Source organism: Buteo buteo, chromosome 2 (assembly GCF_964188355.1).
Source record: "Buteo buteo chromosome 2, bButBut1.hap1.1, whole genome shotgun sequence".
Lineage (NCBI taxonomy): Eukaryota > Metazoa > Chordata > Aves > Accipitriformes > Accipitridae > Buteo > Buteo buteo.
In genome coordinates, this window is record NC_134172.1 from 78,501,383 (window position 1) to 78,518,455 (window position 17,073).

At 55.8% G+C, this 17,073-nt stretch overlaps 2 protein-coding genes across 9 annotated transcripts in view; one reads left to right on the forward strand and one right to left on the reverse strand.

Moving 5' to 3' along the window:
* Window positions 1–7,762, forward strand: part of ZBTB46 (zinc finger and BTB domain containing 46) — a 60,829-nt gene extending 53,067 nt beyond the window's left edge. For 6 of the 8 annotated variants that reach the window (XM_075021466.1, XM_075021422.1, XM_075021475.1 and 3 more), the window contains one exon: window positions 2,496–5,864. In XM_075021466.1, the coding sequence (XP_074877567.1) occupies window positions 2,496–2,882 (387 nt within the window). In that variant the 3' untranslated portion in view covers window positions 2,883–5,864. Of the gene's footprint in view, window positions 1–2,495; window positions 5,865–6,451 lie in introns of those variants that run through there. The other 2 variants (XR_012649115.1, XR_012649116.1) reach the window with 2 other exon arrangements.
* Window positions 7,763–7,916: 154 nt separating this feature from the next.
* On the reverse strand, window positions 7,917–14,723 carry SLC2A4RG (SLC2A4 regulator). Its single transcript, XM_075021489.1, has 8 exons — window positions 14,518–14,723; window positions 12,287–12,471; window positions 11,161–11,270; window positions 10,831–11,075; window positions 10,372–10,472; window positions 9,992–10,256; window positions 9,764–9,843; window positions 7,917–9,676 (listed from the first exon to the last, which is right to left on the reverse strand). The coding sequence occupies exons 1-8, from the start codon at window positions 14,623–14,625 to the stop codon at window positions 9,565–9,567; spliced, it is 1,206 nt and encodes a 401-aa protein (XP_074877590.1). The 5' UTR covers window positions 14,626–14,723; the 3' UTR covers window positions 7,917–9,564.
* Between the last annotated feature and the right edge of the window lie 2,350 nt (window positions 14,724–17,073).

The following is a 17,073-nucleotide window of genomic DNA, read 5'->3' on the forward strand; positions in this document are numbered from 1 at the left end:
CCATCTGCTCGGGGGACTGCCTGCTCCCCGAGATGTCCCTTCGTTATTTCCTTGGGGTGTTGTTGGGGTTCTGGTGTTCGGGAGGCAGATCCAAGCAGCGAGCTCAGTCCTGCTGCAAGCACGCAGATTTCAAGATCCGTTGCTAGTTTTGCAGCAGGGAACACCTTGTCGCGCCAGCTGGTTGCCTCCATCATTTTCTTTCTAAGAACTTTCCCTTTTTTAATTTTTTTTTTCAGAAATTTAGGGTGTTGTCAGCACAATGTTTTCCCCTCTCTGCCTTGGAATATTGGCATTTAGTTAGAACGTGGTCTTTCTAATGGCATTTTCAGATACTGAGGGCCAAACGGCGTTTCTGTGTTTAATACTTATTAGTTTGGCTATAAGGAAAATAGGATTAATTTCTGCTCAGCTTCATCCAGTAATATGGTTCATTTGAATATGCTGACTAAACTGTCAGCATTGGAAGAAAGAGAGAGAGGTGATCAGTTTTTTAACAGATATTTCAATTACGCATCATTTTAGTACCTGTTTTATAATTTCTTTTTTGTATGGCTCTTTTAGCCCTTATTCTGCACCCTCGACGACCTTCTGTAATTCTATTCATCTTTTGATGCCTGAAAATCATTCTTCTAACAGTTAGAAATGACTGATGCCTATAGATCCTGTTGGACGACTCTGACCAGCCCTGTCCAATTGCTTTTAAAAAAGCTTACATGTAGTTTAAAAAAAAAAAAAAATACAATGACTTTGCTTGATGCAGTTGAAGAACACACCGTGAGGACTAGCTCAGAGCAAGGGAAACCTGAAGCCAGAGCAGATCAGAAGAGCTCGCAGGCTTTGAACGCAGTCGGGACCACTGCAATACAAAGCCTGAGCGAGCGTCCTGCGGTAGTGGGGGCTGAGGGGGTAAGATGGGTCAATTTGTCCTCTTCCCAAATACCTTGAGCTCGGCTGGGTATTCCGGATCAGCAGTGAGCATGGGGTCATGGACAATCCGGTTGTGAGAGCAGGTGATCCCGTGCTGGGGCAGGAGCGGGGAACTGGCCTCGCCGGGCAACTGATTGAAAATAAAAGGAAGGACTTTTCAATGTAAGGCATGTTTAAAACCTTTCCTACAGGCTGTTGTGAGCGTGAAAAGAATAAATGAGCTAAAAACAGGATTAGGCACTGACTATACATGCCCAGAGGCTCTGGTAGCCGATGGTCTGCACAAAATGGGCTTGCTCAGGATGACCCCGAATCACTACCCACTGAACAGCGTAGTACATGGTGGAGCCTTCTCTGCTTCTACACCGCTTCCCAAAATGTCTCCTGCTGATCAGTGCCAGCGACAGGGCACTGGCCAAGGCGACCTCCTGTCCTGTCCTGCCGTGGTCTTAATATATAAAACAATAAAAAAAAAATATATATATATATAAGAAAAAATATATATGTATAACATATACTGGTCAGCCCTGAAGAAGTCGGGCAGTTGGACTAGATGGTTGTTGTAGGTCCATTACAACTGAACTATTCTATATATAAATAAAACTTATATATATATATATGTATTTTATATATCTTTTTGTATATATATGTAAATGAAAGTACCTGATGAGGCTCCTCGTGGCGGAATTCAGGCGTTCTCACTGCACCGGTTGGCCATTTCCTTTGGGAGAGGAGTAGGTGAACATTTTGAGCAAGCTCCTTGCCTTCCACACGTGGCAAAAGTAGCCAGCAACAGATTTTGCCTTTGATTAGGTGGTTTTGTGCTTCTCAAAGTATGTAATTTTGCTCATTGTGTAGTGAAGTTTGAATCTCAAAGTGATTTCTGGTATCCCGCAGAGCATTTTCCCACTTACCGCTTATTCTGTAAGTGTGATAGCTCTGTGTGCCTGTTATTCTCAGACATAAAATGCAGCATGATTTACAGAACAGAAACATTTGTGACAAACCATTTTTCAGCCACCGAAGTAGTCAGAAATAAGGTTAGAAGTGCATTAGGCTGCATTTTTTTAGAGATACAGGATGCATTAACGGGGCTTCAACTCTTTGGTTCTTGGCAGTAGTGGGATCAGGAGAGAAACCGCTAAATTAACATGATCTGATCATGGGTTGCTCTGCTCTGGTCTGCGGAGAACCAGTGCTTGGGGCTGGAGGGATTTTTTTCCTTTTTTAAAATTTTCCTCGTGGTGGTGGTGGTATAATGCAACTATTGCACACCAGAAAAACAAAAAGGGGAGAAAAAAAATGGAGTGATAAAAGCTCCTCTCAGAACTACTAGTTTGATGATGAAAAGGCAGTCTCAAAAGGATTTTCCATTGCACGACACCATTACAGGGTTGAATTAATCATGGAGGGTTTGAGTTCACGATGAAAGCCGGTGACGACCTCAGGTTGCAGTCGTGGGCTGCGGTGGTTTTGCCTTTGCAGAAGGACAGGGGAGCCTGTCCTTCCCTGCGGCTCTCGATCCGTCTCCCTCGGCATTAACTTTTCCGATTGTTCTCCTTTTCCAGGTCCACAGCAAAGATAAAAAATACGTCTGCAAAGTGTGCAACCGAGTGTTCATGTCTGCGGCCAGCGTGGGGATTAAGCACGGCTCTCGCCGCCACGGAGTTTGTGCCGATTGCTCTGGTCGAGGCATAGCTGGTCACCTGGACCACAACGGAGGAGAAGGGTCTCCAGACGAGTGCTACCCCGGGGAAGGCCAGTACATGGAAGACCCAGATGACATCAAAGTGGAAGGAGACGAGGAGATGGGAGATGATGATGACATCAAGTGGAAGGATGACGTGGGAATGTCACAAGATGATGTGATTTTGGATGATGACAAAGATGTCGACTCTCCGCAGGAGCAGGACAACTCTGGGGAGAACGACAAGGATTTTACCTGGATTTCTTAGGGATTTTTTTGTTTTTGTTTTTGTTTCGCTCTGTTGTTTGTAGGGGGAGGGAGGGTGGGGGAGGAAGGAGTATGTTGGAAAAACTAAGTAGCCTTGTTGTCGTCCATGTGTGCAAAATAACTCTTGTGTTTTCTAAACAAGTCCTTCTCTGTTCCACTCAGATACTGTCTTAGCAATGTCGCTTCCAGCGACACGACTGACTTCGCCTTCCCCCTTCTCCCTTCATGAACAACCCCGACCGCGGCCGCCCCTCCGGCCGAGCCAGCCAGGTTGCATGCACGTGAGGTAGCGTTTCTGCAGGTGTGAGCGCTGCGCGATGGGGAGGCTGGGTGAAGCATGCGTCCTCGTGCCCTTCCCACCCTGAACCGAACACCGGGGAGATTTTTGTGTCTGAAGCGGGGTTTTTTTTTTTGGTGGTGGTGGTTTGTTTCTTTTTTAACACCTTGTCTGTGTGCTAAAATCCCAGCAGCAGTGGAATTACAAGCTAACGTTGTGAAAGCAAATCGATGTGTGTGTTGGAGGGCTTCCCTTGATGATACAGGCCTTTTGCAAAGTTATTTAAAGAGAGCTTTTATTATTTTTTACGGAGCCAAATAGATCAACAGGCAAGTCAGATTACAGCCTTATGAATTCTTTTCTTAGCTTCTTAGCTTCCAAAAGAATCACCATCAGAGAAAGATTATGACCTACTGGCATCTTACCCACGTCCCGTCTTCCAGCCTTGGTTATCCGTGGTCCCTGAAATGCGTGCTGGTGCTTCCAGAAGCACCCTTTGCTCTGAAGGACACAGGTAATTCTCTACCTGTCATACTTCTCCGCAAATATCTTCACTCTTCTCCCTTTGCTCAGCTGCCTTTTTCATAGATATATGCAAACCGTAGCAAAAATGAGGCATTTAGCAAAGTGCAGGATGAACTGGGAAATGCAAGAAGCCAAGGTGAGGAGATCCCAACTGGGTGGAAATCTTGCTGCTCCCATCCTGTAGACTTTGGTGGGGCCAGGATTTCACCTGGGTACGTTGTTCTTCCTTGCCAGTCTCAGAATTTCCATTTGTCACTGGTAGGCGTAACACCTACTTAATTCATGACAAAAACCTTCAGCTTTAGCTGCACTGGTTCCATGTAAATTTTCAAATAAACCTTTTCTTTTTTAAAACAAGAACGAGGTTTCTCTCCCAGCATCTCCTAACAGACTCTGTGGGGCTGCTCCAGGTAGTTGGATTCTCCTTGTTCATATCGGCCACTGTTGCCTTCTTCCAGCTCCACCTAAATGACAACAGCAACAAAGTGCATTGGAAGTGTCTTGTTCCTGAAGAAGCAGCTTGTTTTACCCTTCACCTCTTTGCTTCTGGTGCTTTTTTAAATAATAATTAAAAAAAAAAAAAAGCTGGAGACCTCACTCTTTCCTTGCCATGGAGCAATTTTATACAATGTCTGTGACGATGGTATCTTGAAACTTGCCACAAAGACAACCCCTTTACCAGAAAGCCAAATGACTAAAGGTGCTATTTTCCTCCCGTGGTAGGACAGGCGATCCCTGCGGGGTGGAGAGCGTTCTTGCAGGTCTGGTGGTCCTTAACGAAAAGCGTGGTTCCACCCAGCAAGGGAAATAAAAAGTATATTATACAATAAACCCCTGTAAAGCAAATAATCTTGAAGGATTTAAGCCACCCGGTGCCAGGATTTGGTGGAGCGCAGTGGGAGCCTCGATCCTGGTGCCTGCAGTAGCCGGTTCTTTATTCATTCCCCGATTTATGTCGCATCCTGGGTTTATGGCGTTCAATTCCTTTCTCCGCTCCTCAGTTCCTTGCAAAAGTTTGCCGCCTTCTCTCTGCGTGCATCATCCCTGTTCACGCTGACGATTGCCTTCACTGGGAGCCTCCAGCAGCTCCCAGGCTCCTGGTCTATCGGTTTTAGTGCACGTCAGTGATTGGGAAACACGGGTCTTTCCTAAAATCCTCTGGTTTGGTTTGGTGAGGCCACATAAGCACCGTCTCTGCTGCTGCTGATCCTTAGGGTTGAAGGAGTTAAGTGGGACTTGTTGCTTTTAGCCAGTGAGAATAGATAACCCTCTTTAAATACTTAAAGAATAGAGCGGTAGGGTCATGCAGAAACATTTCAGTTAAACTGTAAAAATCTGATTTTGCATTTTAGCTTCTTGTAAAGCCCTCCTGCTGTATTTAAAAAGACGTAAACAAACCCAGTATTTTGCAATTGGACCTCTGTATACTTTTTTTCCAGCAGTCGTAGCGGTTGTGGGGGGGTCCCAGAGCGAGGTCACTGTTTTGTTACCCTGACTTTTGCCTCTCGGAGTGCGGGCTCTGTATTTATTGTCATTTATCCTGTAAATATGGAGGGGGGGTAAGGGGTGTCTGAGGTCCTGAACTTGCAGCCTCACCTGTTACATGTAGACAAATACATACAGTACTTAAAAGATATCTGTAGCTTTGCTTTTTATATGTAAAAATCTTATTTAAAACAGTTTTAAAACCCAAACCGTTCAAAACCCCTCGGTTTCTGTGACATTCCGTCTCACCCATCTCCTCCAATGCTGGTGTGTGCATCCGCTGTCGTACCTTCCGAGGAGGAGCAGGAGATGTTGCTCCAAGTCCTCCTCTTCCTCGCTCCTCCCTGCCCTCGCCTTTGGGTGACTCGATTTTTGTGATCGGAGTTATGGGGTGCTTAGCTTTACTTTGCAATTCCTTTGGAAATATTTTATATTTCTTTTTCCTTTTCTTTCCCTTTTTTTTTTTTTTTTTTAAAGGGTGGGCAGTAAGCCAGGTGGCTTTCAGAAGTGTTTCCTAGTAGTGCCACTTTGAAGCTCTTTGAGCCGAGGATGCAGAAAATAAATTAAAAAAAAAAAAAAAAAAAGGAGAGAAAAACAGAAAATCCACGTAAAAGCTAACTTTTACAATGTTACCATTATAATCTAGCACATGCTTCTATATTACTAACATACACTATATATACCAAATAAAATCATTCTAACACCTGATGTACATTTTAAGTGCTTTGTTTTGATGGAGGTGTGCACATTTGGAAATGCAGGAATTAGTCTTTAAACTTCCATGCTCCAGCGGGCGCTTCGTGAGGCTTGGGTTTGAAAAAGGAATTTGGGCTTTTTTTAATGGTGAAACTTTATAAAACTTCATCAGTCGCTCCACACAACTGGACCTCTCGGGCTCCTGTCTGGGTGCGTCTTGGATCTACTGCCTATGCAAACTTCTTCTGCTCTTTGAGATTTAAACAAAACCCCAGTAATTCTGCCTGTTCTATCCAGCGCTAGCTCGAGTAACCTCTAGCATCTCGTCTTTGTATTTCCCTTCAGGGCTTTGTATACCTCACTGAGGTTCCCTTTTTTTAATTTTTTCTAAATATATATATATATATGTGTGTGTGTGTATATATATACAGATTTAGTTTCAAAAAAATAACTCCCTTATAGGTAAACAATTGATACACTTGGTCTCAGTAACTTGCGACTAATTTTTTTAAGTATTCACGCATACTTGTAGATGTCCCTCCCTGAATTTCTTTATTATCCTCATTATTTTTTTTTAAATATTAAAGTGTGCCAGGAGTACAAAGAGCATTTCAAGCCGTGCGTTGTGACCATCTCGCGCAGAACAGGGTGCAAACAGCATCGTCCTGCCCTTGCCCTCCCGAAAAAGTCCCCGAGGGATACACCGAATCACACACGAGGTGGGCCTTGGTCTGGTATTGCATTTGGAGAATATCTTGAACAGTGAAGACAAATGAGGTTCTTGCATGGCCTTCTGTCAATTAATTTTCAAAAATTTTATTTAAAACTTAAAAATCACCCAGTTTTGTATATTTTAAGGTCACCCTCAAGCCTCGCAGCTACAGAGTGACTTTGTGGGGAGGCGAGAGGGGGATGTGTCTAATGAAGGTTTGCGAAGTGACTGTCCTTTTTCCTTTTTTTTTTTTTAATCAAAAATCAGTGGTTTGGACTACAAAAGGAATATTTTTCGTACGAAAGGAAACCCGCTCTAGTGTTAGGTCCCGTTTTATTTCTTCTCTCGACTCATGCCTTTAAATACTCCGCTTTTCCAAAGCGAAAGCCGCGTTGCTTTGGGGTTTGGTGCGTGTGTTTTGGGATCGATGACTTGGATGGAGGCTCAATTCATGCCCCCGACGGAGTCCCGATTCCCACTGGGGCTGAGCCCCCCGAGCACCCCCCACCTCGACGCTTCCCGTTTTGCACATCACCCTTTAGGAAAGAAACTCCATGAAAATAATGCAAAAACTGGAATTTTTTGCAATATTATGAAAAATAATCTTATTTTAGCTCATTCTGTGACATGTGCAACTCCTAAGAAAGCCATACTTAATGGTTCTTTTTATTTTTTAGATTCTATATTGTGTTTTGAATTTCTGCCTTTTTTTTTTTTTTTTAGTTCCGCATAGTAAGAGTGCTGTGTGTATGCTTTCATATATATTTATTTTTCAACGTGCTTTAAACCTGTCTACAAAAATAAAGCTAAACAAAAAAAAAAAAAAAAAGGACAGCGTTTGAAGATTGTTGATTATTTTTTTTGCTGGGAATATTCTATATTATACTGACTTTATATTAATTATTATAAACCTGTGTTTGTATTGAAGATGTGTTTAATATTTTGGGGAGGTTGAGGAGATTTTAGTAACCAGAAGTCAGTGGGAGAACATGGCTGTGTTGTACTGATTTTCTGTAAATGTAGTTCAGGTAAATATGACCTTATTTTCTAGTTGATCTCCCGGTTTCTCGTCTGCCTGGGCATGCCGGAGGCGTGCCTCTTGATTATAATTACTTTGTGATGGGATTTAGCTTAGACATACTTGCAAAAATCAATCAGTTTCAATAAATTGGGAAATTGCTGCTAACATTTTGTCTTGGTTTTCGGTTTTGTTTTAAAATGTATGATTTTTTTTCTCCTCGTTGGACACGTACAGACGGGGCGATGACGGTGCCGTCCGGGGGCCACGGGCACCACCCAGCTGCAGCCCTGCGATGCTGCAGGGCCGTGCACCCCCCCACGCTCCTGGGTGCTGAGATGGGGCTGCTGGGGGGTCCCTGCTCCCCAAAATTCCCCTTCACCCCCACGGGGAGCCCGGCTCCTCCCTGGGCCGGGGGCGATGCTGCCTTTGCCTTTTCCTTTCCCCTTCCCATGCCCAGCCCAAACGGGCGCCTGCAGCTCATCCCCCCCCCCGGTGTGTAAGTGTTGGTGGCGATTTCTTTATTTTTAGGGCTTTATTTGAAATTAAAATAACCCCTTTTGCACAACCCCCAGGAGGATGCACGGGGGGCTGTCATCCCCAGGGGAAGGGGGACGCAAGGTTGGGGGGGGACGACAGCACCAGGTCTGGGGCTGCCCACCCTGCAGCGCAGACCCCGTCTTAAAAGTAAGTAAAGAATAATGATAATTAAAAAAAAAAAAAAAAAAGAATCCAAATATTTATTTCTTTTTTTTTTTCTTCTGGATCTGACACATCAAATCCCCGTCGGCGCCGCGTCGGGGACAAGGGGGAGGCCCAGCACCGGCCCAGCCCATGGGGCCGAAGCGGTCTGACCCCCTGTGATGGGGGGATACCCTGCAAAGGGGGGGGGTCCCTGATGCGAAGGGAACCCTCCTGCAAGGTGGGGGGACCTGCCCTGGCGCAGCCCCGGTGCCACGCGCCCATCCCTGTCCCCATCCCACCCATCCTTGCATGGGGAGGGGTGCAGGGAGAGGAGAGGGGCGGCGTGGCCCGGCCAAAACCCAGTCCTGAGCCGCCGCTGCCCGGGCAGGTGAGTGATGGGGATGAGAGGGGAGAAAGGGTTTGAGGGGGGAGAAAAAAGGGTTTTGAAGGGAATAAAGCCCCTTAAAAACCCCCCAGGGCCGGAGGCATCACGCTGCCGCAGTGCCGCGGCCAGTGTGCTCTCAGGCCCTGGGAGAGAGTATTTAAAAATACGAATTTTCATATATTTTATTTAAAAAATAAAAACACACAAAGGAAAAAAAAAAAAAGAAAAAAAAAAAAAGAAAAAAAAAAAGAAACCTTTTTGTGCAGTTTGGCTTAGTGCAAATGGGCGCGTTCCTGCAGGCACTTCCCGGAGCATCGCCCCGGCGGGAGCAGCTGCTCCCCCAATACGAAAAATAGAGAGAAACGACGATACAAAGAGTAAAAACCCCCTGGGAGGGGGGGGGCAGGCGCCCACCTCTGCCCTGGGCACTGGGGGTGCCCCCCGGGAGCAGGCGGGGGGCAGGAACGGACACCCCCCCTTTTTCCAAGCCCCCACCGGCCGCAGGCACAGCTTATTTGAGCGATGGGCAGCCCCCAGCCCCGGGAGGGGGGGTCCCCAACCTGGCATTGGGGAGGTGGGGGGGGACCAGGAGCAGCCAGCCCCCCCACCCGCCAGCCCCCGCCGCGGTGCCGGCAAGGGATGGGGAGGGGGGGGATAGATTTAGCTTATTTTCAAAGGGGGGAAAAAAAGGAGGAGGGGGGGTTTAGGACAAGCTCCGTGGCGGCAGGGTTGGGGAGGGGGGGGCTGTGTGCATAAAGCTTTCGGGGGGGGCCGTTCCCTGAGTCCGGGGGGGCCCCGGGGCGGCGGCAGGGGGGGCGGGGGGGGCGCGAAGGCACCTCGAGTGCAAAATGTGCAAGAAGGAGGGAGGGCCGCGGCACCGGCGGCACCGGCGGCACGGGCGTCAGTCGAGGAAGCGTTGGCAGGCCTTCTTCCAGCGGCACGCCGTGCACCACATCTCCCGGTTCTCCATGCCGTACACCTTGCGGCACTTCTTGGCCTCCCCCCGCGGCCTCCTGCGGGCAGAGGGGACACGTCACGGGGTGGGGGGACACGCACGACACGAAGGGACAGGGTAGGGGGCACGGATGGTGCTGGCTCACCTGGGGATGGCAGGTGGCTTGGGTGGCGGTGGGGCGGGCACGGTGGGGGGCACCGGTGGCCGCGGGGGGGCCGGGCAACCCTGTGGAGAGAGGAGACGGCCCCGCGTCAGAGCTCGGCTGCAACGCCGGCGCCGAGCGGCTGGGGAGGCCGGAGGGTGACGGTGATGGGGAGGGGGAGCGCAGCAGCAGCCCCTCCATCCCCATCCATACCCCCCCACCCCACCTCACCTGGTACGCGTGGTCGGTGTGGACGTGGCAGAGACCTGGGGGGGCCGGGGGGCTGCGGGGGGAGGCCAACGCCAGGTCGGGGCTCGGCAACGCCGGCGGCACCGGACCCTGCGCCTCGGGGCCGGGGAAGGCGGGCGGCACCGAGGAGGTGGGGGAGACGGGCGTCAGGCTGGAGAGCCCGTCCGTCAGCGAGTCCACGTCCACGTCCAGCTCCGTGTAGTAGAAGTCCTCCTCGCCGTCGCTCTGCTCGAGGTCGGCTTTCCGGCTGCGGGGAGAGCAGGGTCCGGCTGGGGCGGCTCGCTCTCCCCTCCATGGCAGGACCCTGCCGGGGGCACCGGGGGGAGGTCTGGGGGTGTCCGGGGGGGACCGCAGGCGCTTACCCAAGGTGCACAGTTCGGATGTGCTTCTGCATCCCTGAGGAGCTGCTGAGGACTTTGCCGCAGCTCTTCCACAAGCACTTGAACATCACCTTGGTGGAGTTCTGCAGGAGGGAGACATCAGGCTGGCAGCCCCGGCCCTGTCCCCAGCGTCATCCCCATCTCCATCATCATCATCGTTCCCATCCCCATCTCCATTATCATCATCGTTCCCATCCCCATCTCCATCATCATCATCGTCCCCATCCCCATCCTCGTCTCCCACCCCACCTTCATCCCCATTGTCATGCCCAACCTCATCCCCATCCTCAACCGCATCCCCACCCCTATCATTATCCCCATCCTCAACCTCATCCCCACCATCATCCCCACCCCTAACCTCATCCTCCTCTTCATCCCCACCCTCGCTAGCCCCCGCTATCTCCAACCTCGTCCCCATCACGACCTCCAACTTCATCCCACCTTCCTCTTCCGCGGCATGGGCTCTCCGAAGACGAAGTGGGTGCCGTCGGGCTCGTCAGGGCCCTCGTCCGGCAGCGGGGCGGGCAGGAAAGTGCTGGGGACGTGGCTGGAGAGCGGGGGCGATGGGGTGGAGGGGGTGGAGCGGTCGCTGGGGGGGTCCCAGCTCCAGTCCCCGCTGGTGTTGCTGCTGCTGCTGCAGCTGGAGGACATGGCGGGTGCCTCCTTCCAGACCTCACCGCCGGGCTCTGGCGAGGAGGAGGAAGGTCAGGTCCTGCCGTGGGACACGTGTCCAGGGATGGGGAGGGGGGGGGACAGGGGGTACGCTCTTACCTGGGGCGGGGGTGGCAGGCGGGTGACCGAGCACCAGTGGGCTGGTGGAGAGGCTGGTGAGCACCGTGGCCGCCATCACCTCGTCGATGCCCGCCTTGCCCGAGAGCTTCCTGCAACCGAGAGCAAAGGGGGGGCCTGCGGTGAGGATGGACGAAGCCCCCCCGGGACCCTTCATCCGTCTCCATCACCCACTGAGGTGCTGGGACCCCCCACCCACCGCAGTCGGGTCTGCACCCACCCCAGGGGTGGCTTGGTGGGGGGACAACACACATGGGTGGCACAGGGTGACCGCACCGTGCTGGGGGGCATCGCCACATGCAAAGGCACCCGTGGGTGCCCTGTCCCCTGCAGCACCCTGAGATACCAGGCCAACCCAGGCATCATCCCAGCAGCCAGACTGGAAACCCTGCTGGGCAGCAGTGCAGGCAGCGGTGCAGGCAGCAGTACAGGCAGCTAGCCAAAACGCCGCTGTTTACCACTCCGGGGAGGGGGGGAACCCTACACGTCCGCGGGCAGCGCCGCGCCGGAGGGTACTGGCACCTGCATCCTGCTGCGAGTGCCGAGAAACACGGGGTTTGCTCAGCTGGGACCAAACAACTTCCTGAAGTGGAAAAAAAAAAAAAAAAAAAAAAAAAACCAAAACCAAAACAAAAAACCTATAAAAAAATTAAATTAAAAAAAAAAAAAAAGCGAGAGGTCAAGAGCAACAGAAGCCATTTTGCAAACCTCTCGTGCCGTGGGGATGGATAAATACGGCGCTGGAGAGTGGCAATGCTCTCCAAGCCCTCGAGCGGTTGCGGTGCTCAGCGCCGGCGAGGCTTCCCTTGCCGGCGCTGAGCACCGCAACCGCTTGAGGGCTCATCTATGGCACCTTGCTTCATCACCCGGCGGGGCCACGGCCGGGCAGAGCCCTCAGTGCCGCCGTACACGGGACAGCCGGTCACAGCCAGAGACCCCGGCGCTGCAGCCGAGCGGCCAAAGTCCTCCTCTTGCAGCCAAGCGGGGGGGGAAAAAAAAAAAAAAAAAAAAAAATCCCAGCTTCCCGCGGTGAAGCCGGTGTCGGCAGGAGGTTTTGGCAGGGTGGTGGCCGTCACCGTTGCTCACCCCGCCGCCGTCGTGGTCCTACCTGTGCCGGGGTACGGGGATGTACGCCGAATGCAGCGCCAGGCATCGCTCCAGCCCGGCGTCCAGCACCCGCAGCATCGCTTCCCGGCTGGCCGGCTCCCGGCGCGGCAGCGGCTCCCCCAGATGTGGCAGCCAGCCCTCGGCTCCCGCCGGCAGCCCCCGGCCGCCGCAGGGGAGAAGAGGAGCCTGCGGGAGAGACGGCGGGTCGGTCGTCAGCAAGGGATTCCCCGGAGCACCGGATCCCGCGGGGATCTCCCCGACTTCGGCGGGGAGGGCTCGGCGGCCCAGGGGAGCCGACGCGGCGCTTCCAGGCGGGGCTGCGGCAGGACCCTGCCAGCCACTCGGTGGGTCCCTCTGGGGTAGATCCCAGGTGGATCCCACCAGGTCGGGGCTGGGATCCAGCAGGGATCCCCCCCCCGGCCGGTGCTCCGCAGAGGGGAGAGCAGCCAGCATCCTCCTGCGAGGTTGCTCCCAGCGCTGTCACCCGCTGGCTAAGCATCGGCAGCCGGTGGATCCCTCCCCGGGTGGATCCCCAGGGCCGCAGTGGGGATCCACCCAGGATCTCCGCAGAGCCAGGAGAGAAGACCTGACACCCTCCTGCAGGGTGGCTCCAAGGTGGCAGCACCCGCGTGCCATGTGCCAGCACCAAGCGGATCCCTCTCTGAGGGGATCACCCAGGATCCAGCGGGGATCCCCACAGAGCTCTGCGGAGCAGGGAGCAGGCTTGGCCCTGCCAGCCCATTCGGAGAGAGCAGCACCCACGGACTGAGCGCCGGCACCAAGTGGATCCCGCTCCAGGCGGATCCCAGGTGATCTCCCTGGGGCCGGGGCCCGGCGGGGATCCCCCGAGAAGCGGGGAGCAGCCCTTCCCACGGGGCTGACCCAGGTCAGCGGCATTCGCCGGCCAAGTTCGGTCACCAGGTGGATCCCTCTACGAGCCATGCCTGGGCGGATCACCCTGGGCTCAGATCCAGCTGGGATCTCCCCCGAGCCTGGCAAAGGAAGGAGCCGACTCGGTGCGCGCCTCAGGGCTGCTTCAAGCCAGCCGTGTCCATTGGCCGACTGTCAGCACCAAGCGGATCCCTCCGGGGCAGATTCCTGGAAGATCCCAAAGGGTCGGGATCCAGCCGGGATCCCCCTGGAGCGCTGCAGAGCGGGGAGCAGACGGGGTCAGCTCCAAGAGATCGCTGTCCTCTGGCCGTGCGGCAGCGCCGAGCAGATCCCTCTCCAGGCAGATCACAAGCAGATCCCGCCGGAGTCGGGCTGGGATCCCGCAGGGATCCCCCTGAGTTCTGCAGAAGCAGACCGGGTTCCTCCGGGACAGCAGTGCCGCCTGCCCACGCACCGGCACAAGGCAGATCCCTTTCCAGGCAGATCCCGAGTGGATCCTTAGGAGCAGAGCCGGGATCCAACAGGAATCCCCCCCCCCCCAGCTCTACCGAGCAGGGACCAAGGCAGGGCTGCCCTCCCACAGCAGCACCCGTGGGTGGGCCGAGCGGATCCCTCTGCGGGCAGCTCCTGAGTGGATCCCCCAAGGCTGGAATCCAACAGGGATCACGCTCCAGGGAGCCGAGCGGGCCGCTCCAAGGGAGGAATATCCACCAGCACCAAGACGGAGCAAGACCCCCTCGCTGCTGACAGGACCCCCCCCCCCCCCCGGACCCTTATGGAACTGGGACCACAGAAGGCGAGTCCAGTGAGTGGATCCCCCCGCCCAGGATCCAGCAGGATCCCCCCCCCATTATCCAAAAAAAACCAAGCCAGGCTTTGCAGCTGGGGGTGTGTGTGTGGGGGGGAAATCCAGCCAGGATCTCTTTAGCTCTTGATCCACCAGAGTCGGTCGCGGAGGGGGGGGACACAGATCCCAAGCTAGACACACCCCCCCCCCCGGGCTTGGGAATCCCCCTCCCCTGGGATTTACCGGCGCTGATCCTTCAGGGGGAGAAGAACCAGCCCACGACAAAACCCACCGGGGGGGGGGGGGGAGGCGGCGGGGCGCGGGGGGGGGGGTACCCCCCCCCCCGCGCCCCGCCGCCTCCCCCCCCCCCAAAGTTTGTCCCCGAGCGGCGCCATTTTAGCGGCGGGGAAAGTTTCGGGCGGGCCGCTGTCAGCTGTCACCGCCCCCCCCCCCTCCCCCGGTTCTCCCCCCCCTCCCCAACACACTCCACCCCCAAACCCTCCTCCCTCCCTCCCTCCCCCCCCCCCTCTCTCCCGGTTCACCACCCCCGGTACCTTCGGGGCGTCGCCGCCGCCGGGTTCGGGAGGAGGAGGCGGCGGAGGATCGCGGCGGCGGCGGCGGGCGGCTGCTAATAAAACCGTGGGGGGGCGAGGGGGGTCCATGAGGGAAACGGTAACAAACGGCGGCGGCGGCGGCGGCCGCGGCCGGGCCCGGCGGGGGAGCGCGCTCCGCCGCGCGCGCGGCCCGGTATCGGCGCCGGCCAGGCCACACCCCCTTCCCTCCCCCCCCCCCACCGCCTTCCATCCACTTTCTCCTCCCCGCCCACCTCCTCCAGCTCCCACCCGCCATTGGTCAGCTGAGGCGGGTTGGAAGGCGAGCGCCCCTCTCCGCCCTCTCGCCATTGGTCGGTTCCGGCTGTCGCTTGAAAAGAGCCGCCGCAAGCCCCGCCCCGCCCCTCCCCGGCGGCGGCACGCCCACCCCCCCCTGCCCCACCCCTCCCAAGCCCCGCCGCGACCACGCCCCCGCCGGCAGCGGCCATCTTCGCGCGCCCCGCCCTCCCGCCGCCCCGCGCGCTGCCCGGGACCCCCCCCCCCCCCCCCCAAAAAAAATCCCCCCCCGCCTTAAACCGGCATTTCGTGTCCCCCTCCCATTAATTTTGGGACTCTCACAGTGACGGGCGCCCCGGTTAAGCCCCACCCCCCCCCCCAAAGTCAGGGGGTGGTCCCCGAAAGTTGCAGCGTGTCCCCCAAAAGTTCTGATTTTATTATTATGAGGCGGAGTTTGGGTTCTCCCCCCAAAGCGCGGGGGTCCCGCCAGCTCGGACCCCCCCCCCAAGAACTCCGGCTCCTTCCGACAGGGTCGAAGCTTAGAGCCTTGGAACTTGTGGGGTTCCCCCAAAAAGTTATGACCCACCCCCCCCTCCAATTTATAGGGGTTCCGGTAAGTTCTAGGGGTTCTCCAAAAGTTGCAGGGCTCCCCCCAAAGTTACGCTCCCCAAAACCTACAGGGATCCCCGCCCCCAAATTCCTCCCGAAGTTTTAGACCCACTGGAAGTTATAGGGCTCCCCCGAAAGTTACAGTGTCTTTCTGCTTGGGACGGGGGGAGTGGCTGGATTTTTGGGGTGCGAGGGCAATGCCCAGCGGGAAAAGGGTCCCCAAACCGGCACGGGTTGGGTCAGTCCTGCCCGCCCCGAGGAAACGCTGCCAAAAGCCACCCAGAACGGCAGGGCTGGGTGTGGGGTGCGTGGAGTACGTGGGGTGCATGGGGTACTGGGGTGCGTGGGGTGCATGGGGTGCATGGGATACTGGGGTGCGTGGGCTGCATGAGGTACTGGGGTGCTGTAGGGTGCATGGGATACTGGGGTGCATGGGGTACTGGGGTGCTGTGGGGTGCATGGGGTACTGGGGTTCATAGGGTGCCCCGGGTGCATGGGGTACCAGGGTGTGTGGGGTACTGGGGTTCATAGGGTGCACGGAGTGCTCAGGGTGTGTGGGGTGCATGGGGTACTGGGGTGCTGTAGGGTGCATGGGGTGCTATGGGGTGCATGGGATACTGGGGTGCTGTAGGGTGCATGGGGTACATGGGGTGCATGGGGTACTGGGGTTCATAGTGTGCCCCGGGTGCATGGGGTACCAGGGTGCATGGGGTACTGGGGTGCTGTAGGGTGGCTGGGGTGCACAGGGTGCATGGGATACTGGGGTGCTGTAGGGTGCATGGGGTACATGAGGTGCATGGGATACTGGGGTGCTGTAGGGTGCATGGGGTACATGGGGTGCATGGGGTACTGGGGTTCATAGTGTGCCCCGGGTGCATGGGGTACTGGGGTACTGTAGGGTGGCTGGTGTGCACAGGGTACATGGGATACTGGGGTTCATAGGGTGCCCCGGGTGCATGGGGTACTGGGGTGCTTGGGGAGCCCGGGCTGGTGCCCACGCACGCTCTGCTCCTCGCCTGCCCCAAATCCTGCGGTGCCGCCAGCGCCGGGTGCCGGCGTGGGGCCACCCAGGCCCTGCTGCTCTTTGATTTACCAACCCGCAGCCCAAAGGCCGGGACAGAGTCCGAGCGGCTGTCCTGGCCGGTGGCCCCTGCCTGTCCCCCCCCGCCTGTCCCGTCCCCCCCCGGCCATCCCACCCCGGCCGTCCCCCCGCAGCCCTGGCCTGGCTGATGCCGGCGTTTCCCGCAGATCAGGGGGTGCTGGGGTCGGGGTCCCGGGGATCCCCTGCCTGGTGGGAGGGGGGTGGTGGTGGTGATGCCCCCAGCGTGGTGAAGGGGCAGGGGTCTCGGGGCGCATGGCCACGCATCGTCCCCTGCCCTCGGCGGTGGCTGGAGGTGTCACCTCTACCTTGTGCCGTGCCCTATGGCCGCGTGCTTCCGTAGGCATGAAAAAAACCGGCAAACCGGGAAAGCCCCCATGTGCCAGGGCCAAGGCACCGGGTGTCACCCCGGCACGGCCACCCATGGGGTCCCCTTGCACGTCGCAGAAAGGGGGGGGAGCAGCCAGGCGAAGGGCAGCTTCCCCCCGGGAACCGGGGTGCCCACGGGGCCCCAAAGCTGCCCCGGCGGTGCCAGGGTCACCGGGGACCGGGAGCATCCCCGGCGGGGCCATGGT